This window comes from Accipiter gentilis, chromosome 20 (genome assembly GCF_929443795.1).
Source record: "Accipiter gentilis chromosome 20, bAccGen1.1, whole genome shotgun sequence".
In the NCBI taxonomy this organism is placed as follows: domain Eukaryota; kingdom Metazoa; phylum Chordata; class Aves; order Accipitriformes; family Accipitridae; genus Astur; species Astur gentilis.
In genome coordinates, this window is record NC_064899.1 from 13,897,190 (window position 1) to 13,912,660 (window position 15,471).

A 15,471-nucleotide genomic window follows, 5' to 3' on the forward strand; every position below is an offset into this window, starting at 1 on the left:
GTTAATTAGCACAAGCTCTAGAACACTTTATCCCATGCTCTTCACTGTTACACCAACTTAATTGTCCAACCAACAAGCTTTTGGCACCATTCCAGTGTTCACAAACCTGCCTGTGAACTGACTGATTTCTAGCTGCTTTCCAGTTTGAGGAGTCATCTCCACCCTGTAGAAAAACCCAGCATAATTCCCCAGCATTTAAATCAAACAATGACAATGTATGCCTTTCACTTCTTTTCAAGCTAGTCACGGGATCTTTTGGTCTTGAGATTTCAGCTGTACAAAGAACAAAAAGGTGTCTAACATCAATTTTACTGATGGAAACATTAAAGGTAATTTGGGTAGCCTTATAATCTTTCCTCTGGTTGTTTGTGCTAGAGAAGAAGAAATGATAATAAGATGATAGCATGTGCTGAGCTTGTCGAATCAACTGGTGAGATTTGAACGTGTCATCTGAGATGACAAACAATAATGTGCAGAGGAAATTCTCTGTTGCAGCCACTGGGAACGGTATGGGGTGGGGGGAACTTATTTCTGGCACATGGTAAAATGAATTTCCTTTATATGGAGTAAAGAAAGGGAGAGCACTGTATAGCCCCCGGGGAACAGAAAAGTTCAAACCTGAACACTCCTGGGGAGCTCTGATAAGTGTTGTGTTTTGCCAGCTGTGAAGACCCAGGGATTGCCCACACTTCCTTGGGAACTGGCACTAACAGTGGTATATCTTTATTTTGCTTTGGCCAAGGTCTCAGCACCGACTCTGCTACAGGATGGGTGCGTTGAGCTGAGTTAGGGGCTCTGACCAGAAAAAATGCAGTTTATATGCTTTATCTTCCCAATTCAGGGTCTGGAAGGAGAGGTGCTGTCTGCAAGAGACCTGGGGCAAAGTCTTCTTAGCAAAGGATGCTAAGGCATCAGAAGAATCTATGGCAAGTCCTGTCTTTGTGCTCAATGTTTTGTAGACTCGACTCAAGGGAGAAATTGCTTCTGCTTACTCAAGGATAGCCTTGGATAAGGGCAAGTAAGATAAGGAAGCAGAGGGAGGTGAAAGGGGTAGGTTGTTTCTCTGCTTGAACTAGACTTTGTTGATTCTCTGCTTGAACTAGACTTTGTTGAAATGTTACACTGAAGGGGGTTTTTTTGGTGGTTATTGCTGAGGAGGTTGAGTAACTGCAGTCTGTGTACTCTGGTGTCATGCATTAGGCTGCCTGCTTGCAAGATAACTTCTTTGTCCTTCTTTAACCTGCTTCTTCTGGAGCTGGGGGGCGTGGGAAGAACCTGACATGACTCCAGGTATTGTGACACAGAAAGGTATGCCTTTGCCATTTCTTCTGATTAGTCAGGAAGAGATGCTCCAGAGAAGTTCAGAGAAAACCAGAAATGACTAGGGGGCTTCCTGGACCGACTTATGAGGAAAAAGTGAGAAAGTTGCTGCTGTACATCTGTACAGTTCTGCTAAGTGATTAATGGGGAATGTGATGATAACATACAACTAATTGAGGCTTGTATACGCCAGAGAGAGGGGAATTACTTTGGTGTTGTATGAGGAGCGTGAGTAATGAGCGCATACCACTGTATTGAAGATGGCTGTGTGAAGTACCCAGAGCAACAGCAGTTGCTTGATGGTGAAAGAGAATTCCATTAGACGCTTGTTTTAGGAATATCAAATACTAAAGATCTGTTACTACCTGGGGATGCAACTTAACTTTTCTCACAAAGAAACCCATATTTTTGTGGGGTTTCTTCTTCATAGCTTAGGATGTTTTAAACAAGGCTACCAGATACTGCCTTGCTTCATAAGTTATTTAAAATAAATTGGAAGAAACTGCACTGGAAGGAAAGTCAACTGGGCAATTCTAGAAGCCTCTCATGTCTGCATTTTAATGGATCTTTATTAGAAATCTAGGGAAAACTATTTCTGTAGTGAGCTGTCACAATCTTCAACAGTAAATGCTGTGGAAGGAATTGAAATAAACAGTTTTGTGTCATGTATCTGTTTTGAAAAGCCATAAGTAACCTTTGAGGTCTTACAGAAAATTGTCTTTTCAAAACCTTGAAGTAAGATTGACAACTTCTACTTGGAACATTGAAGTTTATCTGGCCATTCGCAACAGCTACTGATAAAAATACAAGGTTAGGAAATCGGACTCTCAGGTTTCTGCTGAAACTTTAAGATCTCGAAGTCAGGTAACTGAAAGTTCTACCAAAGTAAAATGAATTTCACAGAAGTAGTCTTGCTTAAGACCCTTCTGTCCAGTGAGACAGTCTGGGATGCCTCATGGAGCCACAGAATACCAGTAGTTAAGCACAGTTATGAAATACGCTAATTGTGTGAAGGGTTACTAGTTGGCTGTCAGGTGTTACTAGAGTATTACTCTAGCACCAAATTATTACTTAAAATAACAACAGCAGTTCAAACACAGCTAAAATAAACCTATTGGACCCTAAACTGTCTAAATTATACTTATTAAAACATTTACGAACCCTTACGTACGGCTTATAAACAGGTACTTGATGAATAGCTATGATCAGGAAGCAACTACAGCAGAATTTGGAAAATTAGGTGTCAATCTATTTTTCCTTTTTTTTTTTTTCTCCTCTTGCATGTTTTTCTGCCTGATGGTCCTAGGTCCACATACTCTTTTCAAGACATTGTACTGAAGACTAGAGTTGTATTGCTCCATCTTGAATATTCTCTGCTCTGCCATTAAGGAGAGGAAAGAACCCACAGAAGGATTGCTTTTCCCCATAGCAAAGGAGGCTATTAGTATGCCGTTCTCCTTGAAAGAGCTCTGAAATTTTGAAACGTGTCATAACAAAGAAAAAAATACCATGGTGCAAGAGCACAAATATTATGACCGTGTGTTCTCTCAATCCTTCCTCATACATATTCCCCCTGGCTCTGGAAAAGAGGACAAAGGCCTAGTCCAGCCAGTTGTATGGAGGTAAAACTTCCTGAAGGCAATAGCAATGTTTAGCTTCTATTCAGGGCTGGAGACTATGTAAATTACTAGCTTTCTGAAGCTGGCAATCTATGTAACCTAAATAATGATGCATTAATATAGGTTTGAATGCTTAGCAAGGACTAGGCTCTCTTGAGCTGTCTGATTTTATGATGGGGTACTTGGACTTTGTAGATATTTTTTCTGAAGCTGGTTCTGAGACTCCTGAGAGCGTCAATGAAGACAGGAGAGTTTATTCAAGAGGAAAAATGTTTCCTCTCCAGGATGTAAATGAAAGATGGAACCATATTCACCCCATCATTAAATAGCTACTGCAGCACTCGGCAAAGTTGCAACAGGATACAAGCACCCTTGCCAAAATCACAGCTTAGTGCCTTGAATTTGGCTGGAGGTGGATTTCAACTTTGTTTTTATGTTTACTTCAGACTTAAAAGGCAAAAAGCCTGGCACAATAAAGGGACTCTCTTGTCTGTTATTAAATGAAACACCTCTCCCAGCTCAGTGAAGAATTGTGCAAAATCTGGACTTCGGTTCATCTTCCATGTGGGGCTGTGGTTGTTCTCCTTGCTTTTGTGTAGGAAGTTTCACCTTGAGCTGCTTAAGGCATGGTGTGAGAGATGAAGGGCCTATGACTCCGAGTCCTTTGCATATGCCTGTTCCTGGGGTGAAATTTCTTTTTGTTAAGGGTCTTCTGTGCCTGATACATCCTGGCCCTACGCATCCCCCTTCTGAAGAAGGGTTTGGGGCAGGAAAAACAGACAAGGTCTGGAGACAAAATGACATCCATCCTCTTTCAGCCCTCTCAGCATCTAGTGTGAAATTAAGCTGATACCAAGTGCTGGACTTTTGCTTAGGAGCTTTCAGTAGAGATCTGTGTTGAACCGAGTCTTGTAGCTAGCGCTGCTGTGCTGAGGTGGCTCTTGAATAAAATGACAGATTTCAGTGGCCTTCTTCCTGAGTAAGGGTTAGGAATACTGAAGGGCTATTTATCCCATCTTATGGGTCACTGGGTGTGTAGGAGCTGAACGCAAGTTTCGGGCTTCATCAGATCTGGCTGGTGAAAAATGGGGTTAATTAATCTGATAGGAAAATAACACAATCAAAATCCTGCCCTACTGGCATGTCTCCACTAAGGTAATAGAATAAAACTCTTGGCCTCCCTTATAAAGGAGAATAAGCACAGTATTACTGTACTATCCTGCTGCGTGGAATCTATGTAATATATACAAGCTGTTATCCACAGGTCACTCTTGCAAGCTTGTTTCTTCTGTGAGTTTGTGTTTGGCAGCTATCAATTCCTGAAGTGGATAAACTTCTGCTTAAACCTCTCCTTTGTATTAATTTGGTCTTAATCCACAAAGGAGGAGTTCATGCAGTTCTGCTGCTCAGTAGGTTAAAATTTGAAGAGGTTTAGGAAAGGGGTTAGGACGGACATTATTCAGGTGACTAGTTATCACTATCTAGTATGGAGGGGGGACAGGATGGGGAGAAGCCCCCCCCAAAATGTTTGATGAAAATATTTTGATTGTCAGGTATGATTTTTTTTTCTTCTCTAAAGCACGGTAAGACATTTAAAACCTGCAAGAGATGAAACCGTTCTGAAACAAAAAGTCTCAGAAATAAAATACATTCATTTGGAAAGCTGAATCTCTTTTCAAAAATGCAGTTAAAACCAGAGCCTGGTCCAAACCGCAATTCATGTGCAATTCTGCTCAGGCTGGGGTTTCCACCAAGTGCACAAAGAAACTGCGGAGGGTTTGGAGCAGCCAGCATGGGCTGGTTGCAGATCCTCTCGCGTGCTGATGAACAGACTGTTACGCTCCCTGGTCCAGCCGGGCTTTCCATGCCCCTGACATCATTTTTGCCTGCATAGCGTGTAAAACTCTCTCAAGTATCCCGAGCTGCACCCATTCAACAAGCAGCTACTCGGGGTGATGGTGACACTAGTAGGGCTGAAAGAACAGGGTGTAAAAGTATTGGTTTACTGCTGATGTGTCAAATATCAAAAGGAGAAAGGCTTTGTCTCTCTTCTGTCATCCTGATTTATTAGACGTTAAGAAAGACAAAGTACCCAGACATACAAACGTCCCTGTTTTGGGAAGGTCTGCGAAATGGTTAATGTGCTTGTTCCACACAAAAATGTAAAGTGTCGGTTCTCTGATTACCTGCTGCTGGAAAGTGTTTGGACAGGTGCCGTGTTTCACCAGCCGTCTGTCACAGCTGACAGCCCGGATTTATGGCTGTACACCAGGGCTGGCCTCCCCCCTGCCCCACCGCCGGCTCCGCTCCGGGTCCTGGCCAGCCCGCGGGGCCGCCAGGCGGCTACTACCTCTACCGTGGGATGATGGCTGAGACCCAGGTGGGTTTTTTTTTAAATTATCCCCTCTCCTGTCAATTCACTTGCGTGGGAACAAACTGGTCCAGCCCCCTTGCTGAGAAACAGGCGTGGGCTAAGCGGTACCACGAAGGGGGTGATTTCCACCCAAAGGTCAAGAGGGGGAAATTGGTCCCTCGCCTCCTCTTTGGAAGATGATGCTCAAACAGGAGGAGGAGGAGGAGAAGACCCCCACCCTTCAGCAAGGGTGTCATGGCACAGCCCGGGTGGCACCGAGTCCCCTCAAATCCTCACCCCGACCCGTTGGGGAAATCCGAGCGAGCGCTAGGAAAGGACGGCGAGGACGCAGATATCTCTTATGCTGTACCGTTGACGTACCCAAGTATCCAAAAATCGAGATTCATAGAAAATAAATACTTTTTGACAAGGCACGTCTCGAACTCTGTGGGCTTTTTTTTTTCCTTTTAATGCTGAGTTACTTTTTAAATGAAAAAGGGACTTTTCTAAAAGCAGAAAGGCGAATGTCCTCCTGTTAAGCATGCGTTTACACACACATTCATCCCTACTCACACTTACATACATCCAGTTCAATACTCGCTTGTGGCTGTAATAACAAATTCCGCTTTCCATCAAGGTGCTTTTAACATACCCTGAAATATGAGCAGTACAGATCGACAAACCTGAAAGATACTAGCAGTTGCACACTGACGGCTCACGGGGACTCCTATAAAGAAAGAGATGTTAAAATACAAGCTAGAGGAAAGGGTAGATTAATATTTGCACAGAGCCTTGAAGGCAGAAGGATGTCGAAACACTGTGTGTGCGCGCATGCGTGCGTGTACATAAAAACCAATTCCTTCAAGGGTTGGATTACTTCATACATTAGTCACTAATCTCTTGCAATGTTCTGATGAATGTTATGGTCTGAGCTAAACGCACCGTGAAATCTGCTTGAGCTTTATTGAAACAAGTCGGTGTTTTCGCCCGCAGATTGTTCTGTTTGAAGCTTTCCTTTTCCCAACACACCTTCGCTATTCGGCAGAGTTTTTGCGAGTAGCGTAGAAGCTATTCAGCGGCCGAACCCCGGCGCTGAGGGGAAAAGGTGTGGGGGGGGAGAAAGTCCAGGGTCCGAAATCAGAGTAACGAAGCAAAAAAGAACAAGCAGCGGCCAAAAGTTTGCTTGTCATCGTTTGTTTAGGTGACCTGTGCTTACAGAAGACTCGGAGGGGAGAAACGGCCGCCTATTTTCATCCTTCTTTAATTAAAGCAAACAAACGAACAAACAAGCCCCGAATTATCATTTCGGTGTTTGGTTAAAGCGCTTCGAGTTCGGGGACGCCACTAAACTGTAATTCAGTACCACGGGCAGTTAAAAGCCCATCCTTTCCTTTTTCCGACTCGGTCTTTCCGAGGCTTTCCTGATCGCTTCTGACAAGAGGAAACAGCCTTAAGACAACACGCGTCAGGAGAAGGGAACGTATGTAAACTTATTACCGGCAAATACTCAATAGCGATCACCCTGCTGAGGTTTCGCCGGCTGCCGATGCCAGCGGGGCTGCCTCCACCGGAGGCGGTCGGAGCCCGGCCGTGCCAACGACCTTCCTCGAAGCGAGTTTTCTTTGGACCCAGAGATAACAACAGGATTACATTGCGTCTGCTGTCCTTCGTTGGGGGCGGGGGGGGGGGGGGGGGGGGGGGGGAGAGGAAAAAAAAAAAAAAGAAGGAGGAAAAGAAAAAGGCAGGCAGATGCTCAGGACTTCCACAGGCTGCCCCTCAGTCGGGCAGCCGGCCCGCAAACCTGCCTGCCTGCGAATGTGCCTTTCTGCAGGGCTGAGCAGCGGCGGGGAAACCCGATTTGACTCGAGGAATTGAAGAGGACTTCCAAACCTGGCGGCCGGCCCGAGAGGAGAACCTCTCTCACCTCCCGTGGTCCAAATAAGGCGGGTCCGTACGCGGCACCTCTACCCGCCGGGAGGGATGGGGAGGCAAGGGCGGGCGGCCCGGCTGCGCCCGCAGCCCAGCGCTCCCCGGCCAAGGCCGCCCCCCGGGGGGCTCCCTCCCTCCGCGCCAGCACACACATCACGCTCTGCTCCGGTATTACCGTCTTTATTCAGGGGCAGCTTTTATTCGGGGGAGAGGAGAAAGAAAAAAAAAAAAAAATAAAAAGAGGGAAAAAGCATGGTGGCCGAGCGTCAATAAAATGCACACGCACATGTATTATATACAAACATAAAAATAAAATACGGGAAAAAAAAAAATCACTCTTCTCTTTCCAGTAGCAGTGGTCTCGGTCTTAAATGTACAGCGCCAACCAGTACAGCAGAAAACGCTTGACATTTTCTTGAGCCCCCCCCCCCCCCCCGCCCAGAACAATACTTAATTAAAAAAAGCCGCACTCTCTTTGCGTTAAAAACACTACTTTTATAAATAATTTAATGTCCTCCCTTCCCACGAAATGCTAGTTGCCGGACAGGAGAAAAGGTTTCTTTTGGCACAGTGATGCATCGCTTTGCAGTACAGACCTCCGGCTCCGCAGCAGCCCCCGGCCCCCTCCCTTTCTCTCTCTCCCTGCTCCTCCCGGCAGGCGCCCCCGGTCCCCCCCCCGCCCTCCTCCCCGTCCCCCCAAGCGCACAGCGCGTCCCGGGGCTGCCGCCACCGGGCATCCCCTGCTCCGCCGCCCGGGGCTGCGGGGACAGGAGGGAGGACAGAAAGGAGGCGGCGAGGGAATGGCTGAAGTCAAGTAGTCTCAACGAACAGTAAGAAGCACTTGAGGCTCATGGCTATGTCCAAAACGACAGTTGGGTCTGGGTTTGTTTTTTTTTTTTTGGTTTTTTTTTTTTTGGTTTAAGTTAAACCCACTGTCATTTCATTAAGGCACAGTCACCGAGGCTTTCGCTTTGGAGGCTTTGGTCGCCTCTGGAGTTAAAGTGCGGGATCCAGAGCCTCCTCCTTTCCCCCTCCCCGCCTCCCCGGGCGGGGGGGGGGGGGGGGGGGGCTCCATTAAGCCAAGGGGGTCTCCACGGCGTACGGCTGCAAGGAGGCCGAGCCCCCCGCCGCCGGCTGCAGCGGCCCGGCCAGCCGGAGGGGCCTGTAGAGCGGGGAGCCGGGCGGCGGCCCCCGCCCGCCCTTGGCGATGACGCCGGGGAAGACCGGCGCCCGCGGCCGCTCCGCCGCCGCCGCCGCCGCCGCCGGCTCGCCCCGGGCCAGCGCTTGCCGCCCGCCCCCCAGCAGCAGCGGCGGCGGCTCGCCCAGCCCGTAGGCGCAGAGCTGCAGGAGGCCGCCGCCGTAGAAAGCGGCGGCGGCGGCGGGCGGGGGCTGCGCGGCAGGTGGGTAGGGGAGCAGCGGGTAGAGGCCGGGCAGCAGGTGCGGGGGCGCGGGCGGCGCCGGCCAGAGGAGGCGGCCGTGCGGCGGCTGCGGGGCGGCGCGGGGCCCCGCCGGCCGCCGGAGGAGGTTCTCGATGGCGAAGGAGCTGGAGAACTTGGCTCCGCCGCCGCCGCCGCCCGCCGCCGCCGCCCCGCCGCCCGCCGCCGCCGCCGCCTCCTCCTTGGCGGAGGCGCCCGGCGCGCAGTTGCAGGGCGAGGAGGCGCAGCAGCACCGCGGGGAACCGCGGGGGGACGCGGCGCCCGCTCCGGCCGCCTCCTGCGGCGGCGGCGGCGGCGGCGGCGGCGGCGGAGGCGGCGGTGGAGGCGGCGGCGGCGGCGGCTGGGCGGCGGCGGGGCGGGCGGGCTGCGGCGGCGGGGCGGCGCGGCTGAGGCGCTTGCGGCGGCGACGGAAGACGCCGTCGGCGAAGGTGTACTCGCTGCTGGGGTTGAGCATCCAGTAGTTGTCCTTGCCCCAGGGCCGCGCCGGGTCGCGCAGCACCTTGACGAAGCAGTCGTTGAGGGAGAGGTTGTGGCGCACGGAGTTGCGCCAGCCGGTGTAGGCGCCGCGGAAGAAGGGGAAGCGGCTCATCAGGTAGTCGTTGATCTCGGCCAGGGTCAGGCGGCCGCCGGCCGAGTCGCGGATGGCCATGGCGATCAGCGCGATGTAGGAGTAGGGCGGCTTCGGCCGCCGCGTGTAGGGCTTCCCCTTGGCGCTCTCGGCCGCCGCCGGCTGCGGCGGCTGCGGCGGCGGCTGCTGCTGCTGCTGCTGCTGCGGGGCGGGGGGCGGCGGCGGCGGCGGCGGCGGCGGCGGGGGGTGCCCCGGGCCCCCGGCCCCGCCGCCCGGGCTGTTGGCGGCGCAGTCGCCGTCCGAGCCCAGCTCGCTCTCGGCGGGCGCCGGGGAGAGGGAGCCGCTGCCTTCCTGGTCGCTGCCGGCGCTCAGCTTGTCCTCGTAGTGCTGCGAGAACACCTCCAGCTTCATGGCGGCGGCGGCGGCGGCCCCCCCCGCAGCCCGCGGCTCCGCTGGGCGGGCGCGACCTCCGCCCCTCGGCGCGGCCTCGGGGGCGGCGGGGGGGGCGGCGAGGCGACCCCGGGCCGGCGGGCGGGGGGGCTTCTGACCCCGCGCCGGCTTGGACAGCTCCGCGGCGGCGGGCAGGGCAGCGGGGCTCCGCGCCCGCCTCACCCGGTCGGCCCGGGCGGGTCGCTGGCCTCTTCGCCGCCGCCGGACGCCGGGGGACGGGCGGCGAACGGGGCGCTTCCTCCGGCGTCCACCTCCTTCTCCCCCGGCGGGGCGCTCGCTCGCTCGCTCTCTTTCTTTCCGCCCCCCCCTTTTTCTGCGCCTGGCTCCTTACTCTCGCTGCTCCATGGGGCCGGAGGAGAGGGGCGAGGAGGCCCCCGCGGAGCCGGGGCGAGCGGGCGGGCGGCTGCCGGAGCCGGCTCCTCTCCGCGTCCCGTCCACCCACCCCCCCCGGAGGCCGGTCCTGGTCGGGGCGCTGCCGATGTTACCGTCCGGCGCTCCCCGGGCGCGGGGAGAAGCTCTGAGGGGACGTCGGGGTGAGCCCTCTTCGTTCCTCCGGCTTCGGCCCCCGTCAGGGCCGGGACGGCGGGCTGGGGCCCCGCTGCGGCGCGGGCAGCAGCCGGGTTATTGGGGTGATTAGTGTTATTGTCATTATCTCTCTCTTCCCCTGTGGTTCTGTCTCTCTCCACCACTTTCAGACCAGCCCATTATAACGCCGGCGAGAGGCGGAGCCAGGACAAAGATCTGAAAGGGTGGTGGGTGGAGAAGCAAGGTAGCAAAGGTGGGTACGCGCTAATAAGCCGTATCGGAGCCGTAATTAGCAGAGATGACAGCGAGGTCTTGTTGGAAAGTTATTTTACGAAACTTGTTTGTATTTTCTCCTGCCAGGTCCCTCCCCTTCCCGGGTATTTCGAATGAAGCCGCGGTTCGGCGCGACTCCGCAGAGCCGGGCCCGCCTCCCAGGTGTAAAATGCAGAATGACTTATAGGTGGCAGAGCAGAACCTGTTACATGCCGTGATTTATTTTAATAGCGCCGTGTATAGCAACAAGTCGTAATGTGACAGCTCAACAACCTGTTGGAAAAGAATACACGGACGGCTTCGCACTTGTGAATTCCTAATGATTTATGTAGCCCGACAAAGTCGTTTCAGTCCTGGCCCCTCTTTCCTTCTTGTCATAACCGCACCCGGTAAAGGGTGTAAAATGGGAACAGGTAGGCAATGCTGTGGGCTTTTGCTACGAGAGAATTAGCCCAAACCTTAGCCTTAGTTTCAGGTGCGTTAAAGTGCATATAATAGCGTTGCCTGATCTCTTCCGGACAGTGCATTTGTAACCTCTCTCTTGTAACTGCCACTCTCCAATAAAATCTTTTATTGCGTGGTTTGGTTTTTTGGTTGTTTTTTTTTTTTTTTTTTTTTTTTTAAAGCAGTGACTTTGCTTTAACATTTTTTTTTGCACGTTTTGCACGTTTTCCATAAAACCCGGGACAAAAAGGTGTTCCGTAATTTTACCTAGATGCTTTTCTTTCTAGAAAAATAAGTCCTGATTTTGGAGTTGGGTTTAGGTGTAAGCTGGCAGGGTCTTACCCTTCTTCAGAGGTTTTGCCTCCTTCAACAGTATGCGAGGCAGAACAACTCAGTGAATAGAGCTATACGGCAGTAGCTTCTCTGAAAACTCCCTGTTCTGTCCTGTCCTGCTCGCTGGTCAAAGTCAATTGCAAAACGCCATTTGACTTCATATGGCAGTAGCGCTAGCGTCTGCAAAACAATAACAAAACAAAAACATCAGCAGAAATCTAGTGTGGTGCTTATATTTTATTTCTCATACGTACACTTTGAATTTTGTGTCCTGGAGTAAGAGTTGGATTGCTCCATGTTTTCCAAAAGCAGTCTTTCTAAATCAGACCTTATTTTAGAATAAATACTTAATGCAGAGTCACTCCGGTTAGGACTATGCTGTTGCAGTCTGGCTCTTAAAGAGTGTTGGAGAGGAACGTGAAAAAAAGGCAGGGTTTAAAAGACTAACAGAAGAAACAAACAACCCTACTTTCTGTCTCGATCCCTCTTGAATAGAATATATGTTCCGCCCCCCCCCCCCCCCCCTGCATTTTATTTCAAAGCTTTGCCATTTCTTCAGTCTGCATGAGCCTTAAATAGTAAATACTGGGCAATGAGAGGTTCTTCTGTCCTTCTGGTTGTAGTCTTGCTACCTTTAATAATAATAGGTTTGATGTCTTCCTGTTCTCACTAAAGCTGTACCAGTTCAGAAAAGCTGGCAATTTAGAAAGACAAAAATAAGAGGAGGGAGACCTCTCTTGGTTCCTTGTTGTTGTTGTCTCCATGTAACGTAAACCAAGATCTTTCAGTAAAGTGTTGCGTTAGCTATAGGTGCCAATGTTTGTGTTTAAGGGTATGGGAAAAATCTATCATTCCTTCCAAAACTTGTATTTCCTAAGATGATGCCAATGGCGAGGGTAGGTTTTTTCCTCTTCCTGCTTTTGTTGTAAATAGCAGTGAAGTAGCGATGATTTGCTAGCTTACCTTTGATGTTTATTTTATTACCGTTCCACTATTTGTATGGAAAATGTACACATTGTCTCTTATCTTTATTCAAAGAACTTAAAAAGTCATTCAAATGCTGTAGGTAAACACGTCAGACATAACAAGCTTTTTCACAGCCATACTTCAAGACTAGGAGTGGATGGCAAAGCTGGTTTTGCAAGATTTAAGAGGGGACAGAAGCTTGTGCTCAAAATAATACAAAGATAGCTATTAACGGCTGGGAGCAGGGAGCCCTTCTAAGATCAGCGCTGATTCTTGTTGTGGCTCAAGGTCCCTTCGCTGCCTCTGAGCGAGTGACTTGTAAACTGGCCCTTGAAATTGGTGATGGCTCTTACCTGAGAAAACACAGGAAGGCGCTTATGTGAAGGACTGTGCGTGGTTTAAATAGAGCCTTCCCGGCCCAAGCGAGAACGGTGTCAAGCCCGTTGCTATTACTGCCCATGAAACAACGAGCGAAGTTGTAAGAAGTGGTGAAATAGTCCAACTACTCCCGTCTCTCACCACTGAGAGTATATGTAACCTCAAGTCTTTTCCTGCTATAGTTTTTTAAAAGGCACAGTATCGCCTTCAGGTTTATAAAGATTAACACAATCATCGGAAAAACTGATTCTGTTAAGTAAACTTCACATCAAAAGCGCTTTGATGTGCTGTATTATAGCAAAGCCAAACACTCCACCCCCATCACCCCAAGAAAAACCTCCAAAAACCTCTAGCGAAGCAATGTGAAAAAAAAAATCTAATTCTTTGTTCTAAAATGAAATGTCTCTTCCTCTTCAGAGCAGCAAAGCGGGACTTTTTTTGATGTATGACCCCCTCTTTTCCTACCCAAAACAGTACCCAGTCAAAGACAAAGGGGAGAAATGTGAATGGTTGCTTGAAAAATCGCACACTCAACTTTGCTTCCCATTTTCTGTAGTCTTTGACTCATTTAATTCAGAAATAGTAGAGTGTGCCAATGGGTATTTGGAAGTAGGGCAGTGTAGTCCTTTGCAGTTTGCTCAAGCTATGAACTGTAAAAATATTCCTTACTAAATGTAGCAAAATGCTACACTGTCTGGTGGTCGCGGGTATATTTTTGGTCGATCCAGTTGTGTTGTCTCCGTGGTGTTTTAAACCATGATTTGGTTTTACACTTCAGCAAACATTGTGCGAAGGTGTGTCAAATATTTTTTTTTTTTTTTTCACCCAGTCCTTTCTTACCATCTTCTCTGCCTTCTGTCCCTCCAGGCTGCTAACTAGATTAGAGAGGGCTTCCAGAGAAGATCATATAAGCACAATTGGTCAATAAAGGTCTCTCTGTGGTGACTGGGAAGGTCCTATAGTTAGTGGTAGGCAAGCTTATTTGTACATCTGAGATGTCCGGCACAGCAGCTGGACAAAGTGCTTCATCATCTCTTCTCCTCCTCCTGTAGCAAGCGGCAGGAGTGCGCTGCCTTGCCAGGAATGATGAAACCGGACAATGCAATACGCTACTCGAGCAACAATAGACCAGTTCAAAGAGTTCTTTTTGGATGGGCTGCTCACAGCAGGAGACGTGCCTAGCATGCGTAAATGAACTACAGAGTCTGTGAAGGTTGGCTAATTGCACTCTGTATATTTTTACAGTTGAAGGAAATCCAGCTAGAGACTGAGCTGTAAGAAAGGAGGTTAGTGGAAATTCATTTAGGCCTTGAGAGGAAGGGTTTGATCGCTGAAGCAGAATGCAGGTCTGCGTGAATTCCCACATGGCGAGCTCTACAGATTTGCACTTTTTCACGAGGACAGCCATTCCCTGTGGGCAGAGATTTTCTCATGTCTTTGGCAGGTACTAAGAGCTGAATTTACAATGGGGACTTCCATTTCAACTTTGTTTCACACAGCCTTTATTTTCTTGGGAGCTGTTGCTCAGTATGAAATTTTCCCATGCCGAGAGCTTAGTATCGCTTCCTCCCTGTGTCCACATCGTGTCCCATAAAAAAGTCTACATCTAAGCAAATTTCTTTTCTCTAGCATACTGGATTGTGACAGAATGGGCAGGGACAGATTTTCTCCTGCGAAGAGGATGACATTATTGCGGTTGTTACTAATGCTTAGTACCGGAGAAGTAATTCCTGGTTCCTACACTATCCTTTCCACCCAGAGATCTCAGAGCTCTCCCATTTTACAGGCAAAAAGGACCGAAGAGGAGCCCTGCTGAAAAGCGTTTGGCAACTCGGATGCAACCATCTGTAGACCTGAGCTCTGCAGAGTCCTTGTCCTGCGCTGTGTCCACTCAGGTATCCACCACGAGGCCTCGTCAGAAGCATTTAGCAAGGAGCTGTCAAAATGGAGATTGCTCTGTCCTGAGACTCAGATAATTTATAGCTAATTCTCTCTTTTTTACTAGTGCTATGTCAAGCCTCAGGGGCTTGTTGAATGGGGCTCCACGCTGGCATAAGATGAACCTCTCTGGAATATATTGCAGATCTGCAGTCTGAGAAAGTACATGACATAAAAGAGTGCAGGGCGAGCAGTGAGGTTAAGTCAACACAGTATTTACAACATATTTTGTGATGACTTAATTTAGTAACTGTCCCCATAGGCTTTTCTCATAGCCGATTACCTGGTTTCATGTAACTGCACCAAGAGACAGAAGATCCAAATGGTGATGCACTTACGGGTTTGTGGATCTCTTCAAGGAGATTGCTCTTACAGTAAGAAAGAAACTGGTATTGGAAGGCAGCGCAGGTATTGATAAGTCTGGATGTAATTGTCAGGATGGAATTGCTTGCTAAGAGACAGGCTCCACCACAATTAGAAGTTATGTTGTGTTATGTTTGTTATGAAGTTATGATGCAGAAGCCATTTGGTGAAATTCTGTGGCTCTCTGCCAGGAATAGTGAATGTTTCTTGCTACTGGTGCCAAACAAACTTAAAAAGAAACCATCATAGCTTGTTATTGCTGGTGCCAGACCAAATATCTGTTGGCGCCAAACTTGGTATTGATGCCAGAGGCTTGCTATCACTGGCCCATGATATGAGGAAACATCGGCTGAGCTGTTACAATAGCCTCTTATTGCCTTCAAGTCCATGCATTGGCGGAGCAGAGCGAACAACTTCGTGAGAGAAGTACAGCAAAATTAACCGAGAGCTGAATGGCTTTGAATGTGTGATGGAGAGTTAGTGAACTTTGCTAACCCTTCCTGGTATACACCTAAGCCAACTCAAAACCACATATATTTTACATGGGTAAACAAGTGACTAGAGATACGAAGGATA

The 15,471-nt window shown here is 49.5% G+C and overlaps 2 protein-coding genes across 2 annotated transcripts in view; one reads left to right on the plus strand and one right to left on the minus strand.

The window, feature by feature from the left end:
• EXOC2 (exocyst complex component 2) overlaps positions 1-15,471 on the plus strand; it is a 517,534-nt gene that overhangs the window by 125,587 nt on the left and 376,476 nt on the right. The gene's annotated exons all lie outside the window — the stretch shown is intronic.
• Positions 8,296-9,652, minus strand: FOXQ1 (forkhead box Q1). The gene has a single exon (XM_049823852.1). It carries the CDS (start codon positions 9,634-9,636, stop codon positions 8,296-8,298), a length of 1,341 nt encoding a protein of 446 aa, XP_049679809.1. The 5' UTR covers positions 9,637-9,652.

Excerpts from the sequence above, each read along its gene's own strand:
- FOXQ1 (XM_049823852.1), bottom strand. The coding sequence starts at position 9,636 with ATGAAGCTGGAGGTGTTCTCGCAGCACTACGAGGACAAGCTGAGCGCC.